Source organism: Python bivittatus, unplaced genomic scaffold, assembly GCF_059951505.1.
Source record: "Python bivittatus isolate LINGU-HERP-01145 unplaced genomic scaffold, Pbiv_v1 ctg000840_np1212, whole genome shotgun sequence".
In the NCBI taxonomy this organism is placed as follows: domain Eukaryota; kingdom Metazoa; phylum Chordata; class Lepidosauria; order Squamata; family Pythonidae; genus Python; species Python bivittatus.
In genome coordinates this window covers 29,960,449-29,980,651 of record NW_028277113.1, presented here as the reverse complement: position 1 = coordinate 29,980,651, position 20,203 = coordinate 29,960,449, and the positions used below count along the sequence as shown (strand labels likewise).

The following is a 20,203-nucleotide window of genomic DNA, read 5'->3' as shown; positions in this document are numbered from 1 at the left end:
TTTACTTGGTGGCATCTGTGAAGAGAAAATACAGAGTGGTGATAGTCATAGTGCCATCCTGTGTAGTCTCATGATAGCTAACATGCTGTTCACTCTCCCTCCTTTCTAGTCCTTAATAATGATGAAACTTAATGGTATCGTGATGGCTGTGCTGATGGCTTATGACAAAGAAATGGAGAGAGAGCTGCTATAGCTCAAATTGAACTGTGGGTAACCACAGTTTGCCTCAAGCAGGGAAGCTACTGTTCTGTCAAGCTCTGCCTGCGCAAAAGAATACAGACTTCAACTGAGGGATACTTGAAACATGCCTGGCTTATCTTTTTTTTTTTTGAGTTTGGAAAATGATAATAAATTAAGGTTTTAGTTCTGATTGATTGTTTGATTGATTGATTATGTGCCATCAAGTTGCTTTTGCCTACTAGCAACCACATAGATAGATTTTCTCCAATCATTTTATGTTTTCTATCCATGTGTTTCTCTTGGTAAAAATACAGGAGTGGATTACAGGAGTGGTTTACCACTGCTTTCTCCCACATAGTATGAATTGATGCCTTTGCCATTGTCACTAAAGTGATCATCTGCCTCTGGCATCTTCCTATACCACTGCTGCCCAGTGTAGGTGCCTGCTTGCTTTAGCTAGGCAGCTGGGATGACCTTCATGCCTTGGGTGACCCTGTTGGGAATATATGCTCTTAGCATACATTCCCAACATTCTTCACCGATGCCTCCCAGGAACACCCCATTACCACGAGGAGGCAGATCAGCAGGACTCGGGAGGGTTTAGTTCTGACCACATTATAAACAAAGACTGGTTATTCAATCATTATTATCTTCTTCTGTAAGAAATGGTGTTGACCTTATTTAATTTTTATGCAGTTAATACTGAAAAGTCTTTGGTAAAGTTTCATCCTTTGGTTGCTAGGCTTTACTTGGAGTAGCTCCATTCTAACTCACTGGTTGGATTCACATATTATGGTAATCCATAATATAGTTTGTTTGGTTTTAGGTTAGTGCATTGTGAGAATACAGCTATTGTGATTTATTAAAACATATATTTAAAGCAATTCAGCCAGTACCTGTAAGCCATACAAGTAAAGATATTATTAAGGCTTACATCATTGTTTTGTAATTCACCTTTGTTTCCAAACAATATGTGCGCATTGTGGTACAGATATTATTTCATGAATTATGAACCAAAAATGATTTTTTAATTCAGAAATAATACATTTTGTAAGTTGTATGACGATCCATATGACAGTTCTCCACTACCCCACCACATCACTATTTTTGAACAAGAATCCTACACAACCTACAGAGTATTTTTTAAAGGTTTTGTTTGGCCCAGTCAATTTTTTGACAGTGAAAATGTTTTTTTTTTTTTTTTATTCCAATGGATTTGTGGGGCTGCAAAGCTATTTATAAATAGGCCATGCTCTGTTTTTCTGGTCTGTTAAATTTCAGAATCATGAGTTCTTCCTCCAAGGTTGATTTTCTAACAAGTTTTCACTTGATAGACAAAATAACTAGGTGTCTTTTGCTTTTTTCTTCCTATCTGTTTAACCCCCTTTCATTTTTGTCTGCTTGATTAGCATTTATAGCCAGACACAGCAGTCTAATACGTGAGCAACTTAGAATTTACTCACATATATTTTGGACCTGTAAATTGCCATGCTAGCACCTGCTGTTCCTGGGATCAGCATCCATGATTCTGTTTACTTCTCCCAACATTATTCTTCCATCTGGTATGCATATGCATCTAGAAAATTTGGGTTGGTTGGAGCACTAGTAACATGAGGACAACTGGCTCCTAAATTCATAAGAAAACTGCTGTTGAACCCTAAGAGTCATAGGAAAGTGGAGTCTTTAACTTACCTGAGAGCATTATTTGGCCTTACTGACATATGGCTGGTATGGGTCTTCCGGGCTGTGTGGCCGTGTTCTGGAAGTTTTGTTTCCTAACGTTTCACCAGCACCTGTGACCGGCATCTTCAGAGTGCAGGAGCACAGACAGGAGCAGTTCTCTCTGTGCCCAGGGTGATGTGGCCCTTTTGTGGGTATTTATAGAGATCTGGGGGGGGGAAGGGGGGACTTGGGGGGGCTTGGGTTACTGAGTGGCTGCTTGTTTTGGTGTCAGAATCTGTGTGCATCTTCCTGGGGATTAGGCAGGGTTTTTTCTTCTATTGAATTGCTATCAAGGGGCTGCTGGGGGTGATTAGCAAGTTCATTGTGTGAACTGTTCACACGTCCTGGTGGTTGAGCTGAGTTCGTTGACCTTTTGCAGGCTGTATTTTTCAGGATTGGTAGCCAGGTTTTGTTGATTTTTAGACTCTCCTCTTTTTTATTGAAACTGTGCTGGTGTTTGTGAATCTCAATGGCTTCCCAGTATAGCCTGGTATAGTGGCTGTTGGTGTTGTCCAGTATCTCTGTGTTTTCAAAAAGGATTTTGTGTCCAGTGTGCTTGAGAGCATGTTCAGCTACTGCAGATTTTTCTGGCTGCTGTAGTCTGCAGTGTCTTTCGTGTTCTTTTATCCTGGTATGGATGCTGCGTTTTGTGGTCCCGATGTATATTTGCCCGCAACTGCATGGTATGCGGTATACTCCTGCAGCGGTGAGGGGATCCCTTTTGTCTTTTGCTGATTTTAGCACTTCTTGTACTTTTCTGGTGGGTCTGAAGATTGTTTGGAAATTGTGTTTTTCCATCAGTTTTCCCATGCGGTCTGTGACCCCTTTGATGTAGGGCAGAAATACTTTGTTGGTGGGTGGCTGTTTTTCTTCTTCAGTCGCATGTTGTTTTCTTGGTTTGATAGCTCTTTTTATTTCATTCTTGGAGTAGCCATTCGCTTGTAGGACCCAATTTAGGTGGTTAAGTTCAGAGTTTAGGAATTGGGTTTCACAGATCTGATTGGCAAGATCCAGGAGGGTTTTGATAATGCCTCTTTTCTGACGTGGGTGGTGGTTGGAGTTTTTGTGTAGGTACCGGTCTGTGTGGGTGGGTTTTCTGTAGACTTTGTGTCCTAATTTGAGGTCTGGTTTGCGTATGACCAACGTGTCTAGAAATGGAAGTTGGCCGTCCACTTCTTTTTCCATGGTGAATTGTATATTGGGGTGGACGCTGTTTAGGTGGTTCAGGAACTTCTCTAGGTCTTCTTCATCCTGACTCCAAATTGCGAAGGTGTCATCCACCCCCTGTCCCCCCCACTCAGATCTCTATAAATACCCACAAAAGGGCCACATCACCCTGGGCACAGAGAGAACTGCTCCTGTCTGTGCTCCTGCACTCTGAAGATGCCGGTCACAGGTGCTGGCGAAACGTTAGGAAACAAAACTTCCAGAACACGGCCACACAGCCCGGAAGACCCACACCAGCCTTCGTATGCCGGCCGTGAAAGCCTTCGACAATACACTTACTGACATAGCTTGGCTCTCAATGTGTGTGTGTGTGTGTGTGTAAACTTCTATCGCAGATTACTTTGCACTTATTTAAATATTTTGTAGTAAGTTTTACATATTTTAATGTAAACTTTATTTCTTTTTGAAAGCAGCTGCTTATATAGAATGCAGCGGTTTGCTTGTTCAAAGGGCTAGGTCATTGAATAAATGCTGAGATGAAATATACATGCTTTCTGAGAAGAGTTCATGGTGCCATGTTTTAACCTATGAAGTCTTCTATGGTTTACTGCAATTTACTACCAAATAAAACACCTAATCCCACTGAAGCCCAGTTGAATTAAGTAGCCTAATAGTATAATCCTGACGTAGCCAGCCCTTCCTACCAAGGGTGCAACCAGATTTCATAATAGATCTGATACTCTTTGTGTTCATAGAAGGGATACCAAAGAATACCAAAATTGATACAAATTGTGTCTTGCTTCTATCAGGAATACTGGATTTTGAAATCATAGCATTCTTCTTCTGTGAGGTTTACTCAGCCAAGAATTAGACAGCCCTTTGTTCTCTAGATAAATGGTTGACTCTTGCGGTGGAGTAGTTGAGGTAATGGTAGTAGTGCAGGAGCAGGGGGTATGATTTTGATTATTTGATATACAGGGTACTTAGCTAGTTTGATATAAATAGGATCTTCCATAACAAGCTGCTATTTAAGAAAATGGAATAGAGGATTTTACATTTCTGAGCACCACCTGAGACATCCTTGAACTAGTCTTCTTCATCAGTTAGATGAATCCTACTTATCACTATATGCATATATATAAAATGTGAGAATTACATGGCAATTCTCTAATGCAGTAGATGACAAGTCAATTGGAGCTTCAGTAAATGTGAAATAACTATGAACCCCATTCAATACAACCTTAATTGATGGGAATACAGTCATTATGACATGACTGTTTTATAGTGATTGTAAACCATCTTTATTCAACCCAAAAAGAATTAAATCAAAACTTGTTATGAGTACCAATTCCTTATATTTCATGTTGAGGTTTCCCTTTGAGTTTTGTTTGTTCACAACTTGATTGACAAGAGCTGAAATGTTTTCCACTTCTTTTTGGATGTTTCCCTTCTGATATCAGGCTTATGTACAATTACTGTTTTGCCTACAAACTGCCATGATTGTTCTGTGTAAAGTAGATAGCATATTTCATGCTGGAAGTCTGACAAATGCAAGAGCTCCTGCTACCATGACTGATATGATCAGACCTCGTGATAGTCTTGCCAAGATCAATGTGAAGACAGAATTAGCCTCTTAGCTAATTGTAGCATCTATTTTTATATGAAATTACAAATGAAGTACAATGTTTTTACAAGTGAACACATATAGAACAATGGATAAAAGTATTGAATTACACTGTATAAACTATACTGAATTAACAGATGTGTAAAAGTATATTGAATTAATACAAAAATATTATTTATCCATAATTGATATTCCCTTCCCACCTACCTACAAAAAGTTCTACAAAAAGTGAAGAAGCATTTAAAACAAAATCACTAAACATTTCACCTGCAGCTGGTAATGCTTTCTATCATCTGGGTTAGAAATTGTTCTGTAACTGACCACTGAGGATTATAATTATGGCTTGAAACTGAAGAAGGAAGCAAAATATATTTGAAAAGTTATTTATAAACCACAATCCTGCTGGCTTGGCTTTAAAAATAGAATCGCCCAATTCCTCCCCCCACCTTCTCCTGTCTAGACAACTGTGTAATAACTCAATTTATGAAGGTCTCTCTGGTGTGTCATTAGGTACAATTGTGAGTTAACTTTAGTTTACTTGTCAGTGTAATTCAAGGTCACTGGCTGTTCTTGACAGCATTGTTAGCATACCAGCTGATAAGATTGTTCCTAGATACTCAGGTAACAACATAGCCCAAAGATGGAGGAAAAGATGGTTTCTTCTAAATGGGTTGCAGTTAATCCCCCAAAAACTGCAGCTGCATATTTAAATCACTGTTTGGATGATAGTCCCCATATGAGAGTCCTATGTTCAGAGAATGGCCATGAATTTGAAGTTAACTAAACATTATTTTCAAGACTGTTAGTGTGTTTTCTTATTATTTAATTTCAAAATAAGTACAAGGTGGTAAAGGAGGATTTTAAAATCTTGCTGTAATATCCTGGATCAAAGACACTGAACTTGAGCCAGCCACACACTTACTTCTGAAATGCCCTAATCATCCTTGGAGAATGGAGTTAATTAATCTAATCACAAATTGTCTGGACATGTCCCAACAGGTAACACTGTATTCTTATTAATTTGATCAGGACCACAAGTCTCTAGAAAGGTGTTCAAACTCACTGCAGTGGCAGTCAGAAGTACTTGGATCTGAACATAGTCTGGAGTTGCTAGTTTCAGCTGTGAATCTGGGTCTCTGTGCTGGATTTTTTGTATTTTAACTTTGTTTTCCTTTTGGTCTATGACTGTATTTTCTTTAATAAATAAATAAACAAACCTTGCTCTGTTATGGTCTCCATCCTAACTGGAGTCCTCACATCTGCAACTTACTTTGCTGAAAGCAATCCATTGGGTGAGCAGGACAAAAAAGAAGATAATACATTTGCAGGACATTTGCAGGGGCTCAGTCACACAAATATATCCAGAAAAATCCATCTAAAACCACTGTGGATAATACAGGGACATATAAAAAAGGAAGAGGCAAGTTTAACTGGGAAGAATTGCTTTGAATAAATTATTTCTCAGTGACTGTTTTAAAGATAAGCATCCATTATAATTTGCTTTCTGCCAAACTGGAAAATGTTTCCTGAAATAACAATTTCCAATAAATTTAAAAAATTAAAAGCAAAAGAAAAAATATATATACAGCATTTAGCTTAATGTTGATATCAATTGCTAAAACTTGACACACAACGCAATATTCATCAGTCTTTCCACTGTCATTCCCAAACAGAAAGTCAGTACGTATCCAGAACAACTCTTCCTAATGTTGAATAATTGTCTTTTTTAAAGACCCCGATGCACAGTAAATTGATAATTCAACATATAATGATAGTATTGACATTTTGGATATACAGTTCAATGTCATATTCACATCCTTAAAGAACAATGATGTTTGTAAACCAATATTTATTAATAATTGAAATATTAATTGAACAAGTCCATATTCTATGGCTAGTATTTTCTCATCCATATTGCACTTCCCACATAGTGATTCTGCTAACCAGCCCCTTTGAACCTTCTCTGTGGAATCCAATAAACATGGAGAAGAAGACACTTTATAATGGAAGTGAAATTCTGAAAATGAATTCTGGAATATATAATCAATAATCCTGCTAAAGAACTAGTCTTTCTCAAATCTACATGGACATGCCCCTATTGTTTTCTTGGTAACATTTTGGAAGTAGTTAGCTGTTCATAATTTCTGGGATTTTTTTTTAATGTCTCAGACTAGCCTATATCTGTTAAGATTTCCTGGCGTTTTTCCATCCATATACCAACCAGGTTCAGTCCTACTTAACTTTTTCAAGATCAGCAAGCCTGATTAGGTGCTGTTACCTGCTATGGCTAAATTATTGGCCCAGCATAATGCCTAAGACAGAGTTAGATTTAATGAGTTATCTCTAGAATAAAGTATTTCCTTAATTACTTTTTAATATTTATTAGGCTAGATAAAAATGGATGATTTTTGGAAAAAAATTAAACTTGCTTATCCCTTTGTTTTTATAACCACTTTTTAAAAAATCCAACATAAAATAATTTAAGAGATCTTTTGTTTTGAAAAAAAAAATTCAATTGTTTAGCCTTTACCTGTAGAAAATTCTAAATATGGAGGGCTAAACCTGACAGATCAGTGCATCCGTATGTTTTCTTTTGAACCTGAATGCTCAGTTTGCATACAGTGCAGGAAGCTGAGAAGTTGTCTGCCCAAGAAGAGGCAAGCTTGGGAGGGGAATGAATGAATCATGGCCTTTCCTGAATTCTTGGACTGCATAGTAGAGCTCAGAATTTTTTTCTGAGTGCATTGGGAGAAACGGCATTCAACTATTGCAATTCTCCAGTTTGTTCATTGCCATCTGGCTTTTTTAAAAAGTGGGCAGAGATACAGATTCATAGGCCTGGATAGATTATTGCAGATTACAGTATGAAAGCTGAGGCATTTTGTAGCTTTTAAAAAAAAAAGATGAGCACAGCCACTAATAATTATATCTTTTCAAACTTGGCTATATTCCAAGCAGACACAGAACTAGACAAGTCTTATTTTGGGTCAGTTGAAATAAAATATACTAGCATTTCTAACACCAAGTTTCTAACTGCTGTAAATAAAAAATGGATTTAAAAGCAGCCGCATTTTCAAAAATTGAGGTTTATTTTTACGTGCACATACAGCATATGTTTGAATATACAGCAAGAAGCATGATCTTGTTGAACATTTTCTGTTGTTCTAGATCAGGGGTCCTCAAACTTTTTAAACAGGGGGCCAGTTCACGGTCCCTCAGAATATTGGGGGGCTGGACTATAGTTTGAGGAGAGGAGAGCCACCGGACCCAGCATACCTGTCATGTAGAATAGTCCGGCTCTGGATCTCCTTCCTCGTGCATCACCTGGAGCTCCCAACATAGCCCCGACACTTCCGCTTCTGACAGACAGCAACGGCGGCCAGTCAGGTGGGTGGGCCGGATAAATGACCCTGGCGGGCTGGATACGGCCCACAGGCCGTACTTTGAGAACCCCTGTTCTAGATAAATTCTACCATTCATCCTCTGATTTCACTGTTCTTCAGGTGTGGAAACTTTTAAAATAAACAAAAACCCCTGAAACACAAATTTAGTAATAATGAGAATGGTAGCAGAAACTGTAATACAGTAGAGAGCTCCATATGAGTAAGAAGCTTCCTTACTAGGCATGGAAAGAAAAGAGCTCTGCGTGCTTACTGAGCTTCATATACTGGGGGAAACAGTGGAAGTTTTGAGGTATGTCCACTATTTAAATTGGCCATTCCTTAAATAGAGAAGCTCTTTCCTTAGAGGCACCGAAATAAAATACAGGAGACAAGGATAGGGAAGTAATTCCTATTTGCTCCTCTTTTGCAGCCTCCGTCATCATTTCTCATGTGGCTCTGAAGTGGTCCCCTAATCCTTCAGGGCAGAAGGCACAGGAGAATCATGGGGGAAGAAATAATTGAAAATATAGGTTCCTGACCCCCTTTTTCCAAAGTGGAATTTTGCTGAACAGGAGCCTGGATCCAAGTTTTTGTTTATAAATATAGTACTTTTTTTTGTCTTAGGACAGAAATGGGGAACCTCTAGCACATGAGTCCTTCTCATTCTCTCCACAGGGATTCCTGCTTTGCCTGAAATTTGCTTTCTATGCAAAGAGAAATGGATAGCTCTGGACCCAGGCTGTGAGCTATAATTCTGCCCGTACAATAAAGTATGCAACTTCCTATGAGGATGATGAACAAATATGTATCTTGTAGTGGTTTACAATAAATACAAAACAAATACTAATAAATGTGATCAAGAGATTTAAAGAATCACTTGAATGCATTGGGAGAAATCAACCAACAAGCCAGGAAAATAACTGGTATTCATGTATGGCTATCAGACCATTGTTGACTGTAAATGTCTAACTTGTTTGTGGTGGATGTGGCTATGTTGACATTCCTTCTACCCTTTAAATTATTATTAAATTGTATTGTAGTACATGTGTACTGGATATGTTGTATTACAGACTATAGATCTGATATACAATGAAACAGAAAATAGAGTGTATTCATATGTGGTTTCCTTTTATTGTGTACTTTTTCAGAGTGCAAATTTACCTGCACCAGTGGCAAATGCTTGTATCATGCCTCACTGCTTTGTAATGAACAGAATGATTGTGGGGATAATAGCGATGAAGAAAACTGCTTACTTGTAACTGAACATCCACCTCCAAGCATCTTCAGCTGTGAGTACTTGCCAATATGCCAGTTATACAATTTGCTGTGAATTTTGTTATATTTTGTTATTGTTGGTGTTGTCAGGGGATACTAGAATGGAAGTAGAAACTTGTCACTGTATGTAACTATCACTACAACATAGAATAAAAAATATAGTCATAGTTATAACTTGTCATTTTCTTTCTTCTCAGTTACTATGCTTTATCAGTACAGTACATTTTCAGCAAAAAAGTAGGCACTGTGAATTTTGTTGTTCACAACACTAATTTCTCAGCATCACTTATACAACTCTATACAGTATGCTAAGGTGCTCATGACTGGGAAAACCAGAAGATGCCAACAGTTTGTCCGTGACGGAGGATTCAGGGTCATCTAGGTTGACTGGGAGTATCCATATGGGAAGTTGCTAAATATTAGCAGCCATTGACAGGGACTGAGTAAAATTAGACTGGCCTTCATATTGTATGCCATGAGATTTGTGTAGATTTTGACTTTTTAAAACAGAAAGCAGTCTGTCTCAGACCTAAATACACTTAGGGTCTTTTGTGATCTGTCCAGTTTTATTTTTGCTGAAAATCTAAGTGCTTATAGGATGGAATATGATATCTAAAACATGATGTATATTTTAATACTCTTTCAGTACAATTCAAAGTGAGAGTTAAAAATTATTTTGATAAAATCCCAAATCATATTTTCATATCAGGTTTTAAATGCAGAGAAATACAGATTCTAATACTGTATATGTTCCATGAAAATATGGCCTTTCTGATAGTATCAAAGTAAGGCTTTCCTTCATGTTATTCAGAAAGATTATTTAAGATAGTGATTTCCTTTTTATTTTTAATTATGTTTTAAATAATCAAGATAAATATTTTATAAGGCATTTAATAACTCATGCAAACAAATTAGAGACAACATAATCTTTACTTGAATAACCCTGTTGAGTTCAGTAGCTGAGTTGAAGAGAAATCCTGTGTTTTTGTACAAGGATTTTGGGAAGGTTGTTCAGAATGACATACCATATATACTCCCAGATAAGCCAAGAATTTTACGTGCCAAAATACACCCCAAAAATTGTGTTTGGCTTATCTGCAGATGGGCTTATCTGGGAGCATATATGGCAATACAATACTTTTTTGAAGTACCTGCATATCCTGTATATACTCGCGTATAAACCCATCCATGGACAAGCCAACCTTTGAATTTTTAACCAAAATACCATGAAAAATGTGCCATCCATGGATAAACCAATTATGAAAATTAAAACATGAAGATTTCAAGGGTTGGCTAATCTGTGGGTGGCACATTTTTCATGGTATTTTGGTTAAAATGTCAAGGGTTGGATTTATCCAGGGATGGGCCTATACAGGAGTATACAGTGGTACCTCGGTTCACGAACTTAATTTGTTCCGCGACTCTGGTCGCGACCTGAATTAGTCGCAACCCAAATCAAATTTTCCCATAAGGTTCAATGTAAATATGGTTAATCCGTTCTGACCCCTACAAATTTGGTCGCCAACAGATTTTGGTTGCGACCCGAATAAAATTTTCCCATAAGGTTCAATGTAATTACAGTTAATCCGTTCTGAACCATATGTATTTTTTTAAAAAAATCACAAAAATATGACACAAAGTACAGTACGAAGAGAGAGAACGCTAACCTTGCTCAACGTGACTTCTGGCGTGGAGGACAGGAAGGCGGGTGGGGAGGCGGTTATTGCTTGGAGGGAGAGTCCTCCTCCCTACAGGAAGCCACGACCACGGGTCATGGCAGGGAAAATGGCCACGGATCCTGTTTGTCATCTGATCTGGCGTTCGGAAATGGAAGCAAAATTTTGGGAACGGTGCTGTTCGTGACCCGAATTGGTCGTGAACAGAAGCGTTCGTGACCCGAGGTACCACTGTATATGGTATGTTTAAAAATGAATTAATTGGAGCACCTTAACAGACACACGAAGCTCTGATGTCATAGCCATCATATTAACAATCAGTATTTGTTTCTACATTTTGTGACCTACAAATCTTGCCTTTTGTTGTAAATTAAGTGTTCAGCTTTAGTGTGATGAAATTAGCGAGGAGTCTGTATAATTTACCAGAGATGAGAGACCAATTATACCTAATAGATTAGGAGGTAACTTAGAAAGTATATGGTTTCCTTGGAGAAGAAACTTTGAATGCATGGACATAGTGCATGCAAAATTGTATAAGGTGTGATTGAGTTTTTACAAAATGAAAACGGCAAGTTTAGGTATTCGTCAGAATGCCAATATTAGCAAAGGAGTTTTCTGTCCATGGAAACTTGCACTGTGTTCATCTGCTAGCTGAGAGAATTTCCAGTTTATATTCCATTACTGACAAGTGGTTGAACCTATCCCCATATTCTTCTTTAAATAAAGAAGGCTGCCATTGGATTTGACCTTCATGTGACACCTGACTGGAAATGTTCACTGATGTATTTTGTCTATCTTTGTAGTCCCTAGTTTTTTTTTACTCTAGACTTTACAGTTACACTGGAATCCTTTTAACAAACACTTGTAGTTGTCTTATGACTGAAACTGTAGATGTGTCTAAAACATTTAAAGATTTACTATCAGATTTTGCAGGATACCTTCTAAATCTGAAGTGGTTTCAGTTGCCTCTAAGTAAATTGGATATTAACAGTTCTTTTACTTTGTACATTAATTTTGGGTAGGAGCTATTTTTACAGTTTTACACAATAGCATCATGCCCCAAGTGGCTGTACATTCATAGACATGGACTTAGTCCCCATCCATATCCCTTGCTAAGTGAAATTTTATGCATACAACTGAGTGCTGCATGTGTTTCCATTTCCCAACCTTCCTTTGGGACCATACTTATAGAGCTCTTTTTGAAAAGATTTATCTTGCTGATCAGCTGTTGAGCAGGGTGTTCTGCTGCTGCACCTCCTTTCCCACCAAACAGCACATTGTGGATTTTCAGCTTCTTTTCATGCAGGCTTTCTTGGCTTGGAGCCAGATTGGGGAGGATGCTAGATTTTGTGCATTAATAGATTCCAGATGTTTTTAAGCACTCCACATGTTAATAGCATTGGGCCAGGTGCAGAGATAGAACAACTTGGCCAGCAGTTTTAAATTACTAGGGAGGCTAAATACTGCACATTCAGCAGCACAATTAATTAATACATTGTTACAGTTACTTTAATTATAGCATACTGTATTTTTGCATTAGATATATCCTTTGTGAGGAGTAGTTAACAACCAAATATACTGATGACAGAAGTGGTAAGGATTTATCATCATATAGTTCTTACCACATTTGGTGCATTATACTTTAATAGTTGTACAACTTGGCATTTCAAAATAATTGCCATGATCTATCATTAATACCACAGAAAATTAGGGGCAAAGAGATATAGTCAATATTCTTTGCAGCTTGAATACAAGGAAAACAAATACATCAATATAATTTTATAGCTTCTTTTCATAATTGCCCACTGTAGGGGAATATAAATTTACTTTCTATTTTAGGTCAAGCATGCAGATTCTGAGGTGAATGCAGATAACACAGAGGAATAGCTGTACTGAAGAAATGATTGATTCATAGAATTATGAACTCAAAACATTGACTGAGAGTTCTGTCTTACTCAGTTTACCTCTGACTGCATGTTTCCTCTTCCATGCTCTCACAGTCAAAAGTGATAATTCTGCAAGACATCTTTGCACCTTTGTTGTATTGGCATTGTTCACTGTACAGAGTTAATTTGTGTGCTTGAAGTACAGGAATATCATCACTTCCTTGCTGATTTACAGAAGAAATGCTTTGATGAATAAGACTTTTGCTCATATGTCAATAAAATTTGACCATATTATGTGTTGTATGGCTTCATACTAAAATAATCTCTGAGATATTCTGCATCCAATTGAAATAGCTTATACTGACATATTGTGAGACTCAAATGAATAGAAAATTACTTATTTCAACCAAGGATAAATTGGTAAGTGGATAGGTAAATTGTAGTTAAATAGACACACAAATAAATAGGTGGTAGATAACCAGATAATTTTTTTTGCAAGGATTACAAGTTTCAAAGTGAAAGTACAAACATTATTTATTGAAAATGTTAAATAATTTAGAATAGTTTATTAACTTGTTAAACAAATTGGAGAGAGAGAAAAAATCTGGCCCAGGGATTTGTTATACTTAGTAATTTACAAAAAAACATATATTGTTAATAATATTCTTGCAGAAAACATTGGTACTGCTATGCCAACATTATTTTTATTCAGCCTGTGTTTTGTAACATTGCTCCAGGAGATCTTATGTATTTCACGAATATGAAGTCTATAATTGTAACATGATTTCTTGCTCATGTTTCAAGATTCAGAAATGTAGCCAGGATATATACATAGTTAGGAATGAAAATCTCAGATTATAAAATTATGGTTCTATTCAAGTACTTAAATGTTAAAAAGCAATTATAAAACAATCACATTGTTATTATCACTGTGTGTGATATATTTGAAAATTACCATATACCACCCCCTAAATTTTATGAATCCTTTTCAAAATGTCATATGCAGAATTAATAGGGTTTTGTTGAAGTGTTTATGTGTTTATATGTTCACAAATTCAGTGGGTGAAGCAACTTTTAAATGCTCCAGGTAAATTTCCTTATAGCACATTTTAATGGATGTAGAACATGTTTACAATATAGTGAAGAGATTTCTGCACATAACTCAGTTTACCTACATCAGATAGTTGACCTCAGCCCAGCCCTGCCCTGCCCTGCCCTGCCCTGCCCTGCCCTGCCCTGCCTTGCCCTGCCTGCCCCTCCCTCCCTCCCTCCCTCCCTCCCTCTTTCTTTCTTTCTTTCTTTCTTTCTTTCTTTCTTTCTTTCTTTCTTTCTTTCTTTCTTTCTTTCTTTCTTTCTTTCTTTCTTTCTTTCTTTCTTTCTTTCTTTCTCTGTCCCTTCCAGCAGTGCTGCATGAAGAGCTGACCCTCATATGGGTAACTCTTCCATTTATTTAAATATGTAGCCGTCTGGTATAGATGTTAATGAAAGTCTGACACTGCCGTTTTAAGAACTGCAACAATGATAGTAATTTTCAGTGTCAGATTACTGCTTCACAGAGGAAAAAAGATATTGGGGGAGGAGAGAGAGAGAGTGAAAAAAAAATCCAGTTCTAATAGAGTTTGCCATCAGCCTGGCTGTGCCAGACAGATGGATCATGAATACTGTCTAGACACTCTCTGCCTGAGTGAAGCTGTGGTCTCTAAGGACGAACAGTGAGATGCTGGTTTAAGTAATGGGGGGAAGCCAAACTGCATTCTCCTCTAATCAGATAACAATCAATGCAGATTACGCTTCATCAGGCCTGAGAAATGGCCCTCTGTTACTGATAACAGGTCAAAACCGATTTCAGTTGAAACTTATCTATGACTAGATGTTAGGGGGAAAGAATAGGGCAGAATTATAGGCAGTTATAAATCCTGATTTCAGCTGGTTTGTTTCTGAAGTATTCAGAATAATTGTAGGTGGAGTAATGGAGAGCAGGAAAATGCCCTGATATGACTGCAAAACATGTGCACAGCACTTTTTAGTTACCTTTTTAATCTATGAGTAATAGGTTAACTGAAAAATAATTTACTGAATTATTTTCTTCTTAGTACACACTGGTATAGTTAGACTCTACTATTCCTGGAATTCATTCCAGGTCATCTGCATTCTCTAATTGTTTAGCTAACAGGTATCATATTATGATAAGTGTGTCTGGGAAATCATAATAAAATGCAGGATAGATTTTGCTGATTGTTTTGAGCATCCTCGCTGTCTACGTGCCAAACAAGAAAAAACCAAAACAAATATCTCAGACGTGTCTATTTTTATTTTTCCTCCTAAAAGGCAAATAGTAGCTAGGAGAGGGATGAGAGTTTAGTTGAAAAAAATGGTGTAGGGAATGAGGATTAATTTCTTCTGGGTCACTCTTTGTCCAACCAGTTAGTATGGAGAATGTAATCACATAACTCTCTCAGCTGATTTAGTTTGGCTGTGAGTTGAAACATGCAGTCTTTGGGTATATCTGTGTCTTTGTGTGTATATATATATATACAGTTAGCTCTGACAATTTAGGCCTGGTACTAAAGGACAAGCAGCACTTTGTCAAAATTTAGCCAGTGGGTTACAGGTTCACAGTTTGCATATTGTATCTGTCACTTGAAACAAATGTCTTTTTTGATTTGGTTTTGTTTTAATCTCAGCTAATAGCTACATTAGTTCCAGATTGTCCAGATTAATTTTATTCTTTTATTATGAAGACAATTTATTGTATTTTAGCATATTATAAATTATATTTCTAATCTGACTGATAACTGGAGTAGGAAAAGTATACTCAGAAAAAAAAATATACTAGAGAAATTGTATCATTAGAGGCGGAATAATAAAGTGGAAGGCTTAATAACTGTTGTTCATTTACCTGTGCAATTAGATTTACCATAAGCCAATTCCGTAGTTACTGCTGAATTGCATGAAGGCTGCTAGGCAGAAGCCAAAACAGGATTCTGCATGGTACTGTACAAAGGAGGTTGAACAAAGAAAAATAAAATTAAGCCTTATCTAGTACTATATTAACAAAATAGGTGTTTCATCTGCTAATCCTTCAGAACTGGGAAGAGATAAGAAAAGTTTCCTAAATAGATTCTTGGCAGGTTCTGCATACTTTCCCAATAGTATTGATATGGTCTGGATTATGACACAGATTAATAGTATTGAGCTATTCTAGTACTTCTTTATCCTTACTAAAAGTATGATGAATAGAAATTTAAATTATGACCCCCCCTTTGTGTGTGTGTGTGTGTGTGTGTATGTTTGTGTGTGTGTAAAACAGTGACGGAGGAAAGCTTCATTTTGGAATTCCAAAAGCATTTGGAAGCATTTTTGTTCTTAACACAATAATGTTGTTGAAAGGCATTGTTTGTTCATTCTTTATTGAAAAAGTAAATGAAAATAGGTCTTGCATGTTTTAATATATAAAGATCCTGAATTCTTCTGATGCAAAGTATGTTCCTCAGTTTATCCTTTGTCAGGGGTTTAACCAGCAAGTTTGTGTCATGAGAGGACCTCTGGGAGTTGACCTAGATTCTCTGAAGAAGTATGTCTTGGAAGAGATTTGATAGAATCAGACTGAAAAAAGACAGAACTGCAGGATATGGGTCCAGGACAGAGGCAACACTAGAATATACCCAGAGAAGAGAGTTAAACAAAGCAAAGTTAGGAGAAAAGAGATATAAAATATAATAATGTGAAGCAGTTATGGATATTCACTGGGGAAACATCTGTAACATCTTTTAATTATTTGTTGTTAGGATTAATTTAATTATTTGTTTGTTTGTTCAGGAGCTCAAGGTAGTATAAATAGTGGTTCCTCCCCCCGTTTTTCCCTACAATGACAGTCCAGTGAAGTAAGCTGGTCTGAGAGTAATTGATTGGCTCACAGTCACCCAGTGAAGCTTCCATGGCTGAGGATGGGCCTGAACCTGGGTTTCCTACTGCCAGTTCAACACCTTAACACAATACAATACCATACTGTATCTTTTTTCAGTCATTTGAAGAATTCATTAACACCATATTAGTTAAAATAGCTCTATGTAGAGTTTGACATTAAAAATAATGTACATGTCGCACCCCTGTTTGAACTTTCTGCTTGAGGTTGTCTATTAATAAATGGAAGAAGAGACAATTGAATTGATGAAGAACAGAAACAAAAGTGTGTGTGTGTGTGTGTGTGTGTGTTGCCCTTTGTTGACAATTCTTCTCCAGGGCCCCCTTACTCATTATCCATGATGCAATTGATATTGGAACCATTGACCTTGCTTTTTCTTCCCTTTTGTTCTTAAGGCCATCATGGGAGTGTGTCTTACCTTGTACTCAAGAAATGAACACTGAAAGTTGTCTGCATTTTTCTCTTGAAACTAAAATACTCTATTCATTAGCACTGATGTATGGCATTGTAATTTATGTAGGGCTGAAGTGCAGAAAAGAACAAATTACTGCCTCCTTCCATTCCCAAACTTTTTGCAAGGCCTTTTTACTGAACCACCCAAACTTGTAGTTCCAGCTAAATGGGAAACCCTGCCATTCAGAAGCTGTGAAATGTAATAGGATCCCATTTTGAGAAAGAAAAAGACTGAAGCAGCCTAATTTTCTGCACTAATTTTTAAAGAACGGAACAGATAGTGAACAGTCTGTTTTTATTCTACATATATAACTCTATATACTCTAGGATGTTTAAGGTTGTACAAATAATTACACAAAGTAATATATAAAAGTGTGGAGTCTGCATTCAAAATCAATGGTGCATCTACTTACTGACTCAGTGACATCAGGCCCAGAGGTAATACATACCTGTACTGTATTATCAATGATGACTCTCAAAAGCCTTTTAGATTTACAATGAACTCTATGTACTGCTTTCTTCAAAGAGTGAATATTTCTAAAAATGCAGCAGGGATCTATAGGACATTGGTATAGCATAGGATTTGCAGTGGGGAGACCGAGATAACCAGTTTTAAATGTTGCAAAAGGGCAAGATGTTGTGAGCTTTTTAATGTAGACCAGCTGGCAAGTGGAAGGCAGTCATTTAGTAATCAGCTTGGGACTTGGTTGGCCCTCTGAATCAGAACTACCATCAGTGTTTAAAGAGTTTCAAGACAAGGTTTGGACAAACTTGAAACTTTAGCATCTATTCAGAAACCGATTGTTAGAAAGAAATCTTACCAGAATCGTTTCCGAGCTGGGAATAAATTATGCTGGCCGTTGCTTGAATGAGAGGTGAAGTTTATTTCTGAGAGTACAACGTACAGAGTCAGCCCTTGGAGGCGGCCACACTGAGTCTTCCCCAGAAGCCCTGTATGTACAGAAACCTTGCCTTTGTTCCTTGAAAGTGCGCAAAAGGAATTCTTTAGGAATTCTGAGAAAGTGCACTTAGCTGGAGTTCGAGAGGGAGCACTTTGCAGTCAGGCACCCTGCTGAGTGGTGGTTTCTGCTTGTTTAGCATTGCTGATTCAAATGGTAATCTCTTTTGGGGAAAGGATCTTTTCCTATTTAATCAAGGAGACCTCTGACTAAGCTCAGCCTGGAAGGAATATTCACCCAATTAGATTGGCGTTTCCCACTGCATTTTAATCTTTGTGTTGAGCCCATTCTAACTGTAATTTTTAACCTTTTGCTCTGATTATGATGGGAGACTGTATGGTGGGAGGACTTGATTTCATTCCTACACTATAAACAGGAGAGAGTATTCATTCATTATCTCCCTTCCTGCTCCCACAAAATTTTCTCTGTATCCTTTTTAGTTTATAGGCCTAGAACTCAAATAGGATAGCTCCTTTTCACAAGGACCACTCAAGGAAACATTTTTTAAAAATTACATAGCAGATGCTAGAACATAATGTGTTCTTTTGTTAAGCATCTTTTTTTAAATGACATTTTGAAAGTGGGACATGCAGAAACAGGAAAGCTAACAAAGTTGGTGTACTACTTTGCATAACTTATCAAACAATTTTGTTTCAGATTTTTCCCTGTTCTTTCTTTCAGTTCAATCAAAATTGAAATATAAGAAAAGCAAATATAATTCATTCTTCTACATTTCTGTTCCTCTAATTTCTATTGATCTCCACCATAGAAAACATTAAGTAATATTATTTATCATTAATGAGCCACTTTAATTCTTGGTGGGATGAAGAGTGGTGTATTGCACTGTCTTCCAAGGGATTTCCTTTGCAGCCTCTTAAAAATATTCAAAACTGGATACATTGTATAATGATTCTAAAATAGAGTCATATTTGGCTTAAATTAATACATAGGTATTATAGTTTTGTCTGTTTTGTCTGTTTTTTCTTTTTTGTATCTTTTTACTTTCTTTTCCCTATACAGTGGTACCTCTAGTTACGAACTTAATCCGTTCCGTGACTCTGGTTGCAACTCGAGTTGGTCACAACTCGAGGTAAATTTTCCCATAAGGTTCAATGTAAATACGGTTAACCCATTCTGCCCTCCGAATTTGGTCGCACCACGAGGCAAATTTCCCCCATAAGGTTCAATGTAAATACATACGGTTAAACAGTTCTGAAACATATGCATTTTATTTTTAAACCACAAAAACATGAAAGTCGAGATGGTCGACTTCGCCATCTTGTACTCCAAGGCCAGATTAGTCACACGAATACCACGATCGTGCTTTTCTATAATGTCCTTCTTAAGTTCGATCATCACTTTTTTCTTCAAAGCCTTATTCTTGCCAAGCCTGCTCTGCATTTTCTTTGGAGCCATGCTGACAAGCACACCAAACACCTTCCAAACGCCACAAAACACACCACAAGCCTCACCGAACGTCTCCTTGCTACCGCAATCTCGCCCACAGGAAGCCGCGACCGCGTGGCAGCAGGGAAAATGGCCGCGGATCCGGTTCATAACTCGAGGAGGAGTTCGCAAGTTGAGGTAAATTTTTGGGGCCAGAGCTGGTCGTATCTTGAAAAATTCGTAAGGAGGGGTGTTTGTAATTCGAGGTACCACTGTATTAAAGAAAGAAAGTAAAATGATGTTTACATAGGGGCTGGAGTTATTATTCCTTAAACTATACTCAATAACCATCTAATTATCACGTTACATTTTTTTCCCCAAATCACATAAACTGAATTGGCTGCTGAGATCCTATTTTAAGTTTATTGTACACAATCTAACTGCGCATCAATAGGGCAACCCAAGACATTTTGTTGTTCTCTCTAATTATATTCCTTTAATCTGAATGGGCCAGTTTGAATATGAGCCAGTTTGGTGTAGTGGTTAAGGTGCTGGCTAGAAACTAGG

General features: G+C 37.3%; 1 protein-coding gene across 3 annotated transcripts in view; it reads left to right on the top strand.

Annotated features, from left to right (window-relative positions):
- LDLRAD4 (low density lipoprotein receptor class A domain containing 4) overlaps window positions 1-20,203 on the top strand; it is a 322,441-nt gene that overhangs the window by 139,108 nt on the left and 163,130 nt on the right. For all 3 annotated transcript variants that reach the window (XM_088130968.1, XM_088130967.1, XM_088130965.1), the window contains one exon: window positions 9,225-9,365. Coding sequence is in view for 1 of the 3 variants with exons in the window: in XM_088130965.1 (XP_087987091.1) it covers window positions 9,225-9,365 (141 nt within the window). In the remaining 2 variants the exon portion in view is untranslated. The remainder of the gene's footprint in view (window positions 1-9,224; window positions 9,366-20,203) is intronic.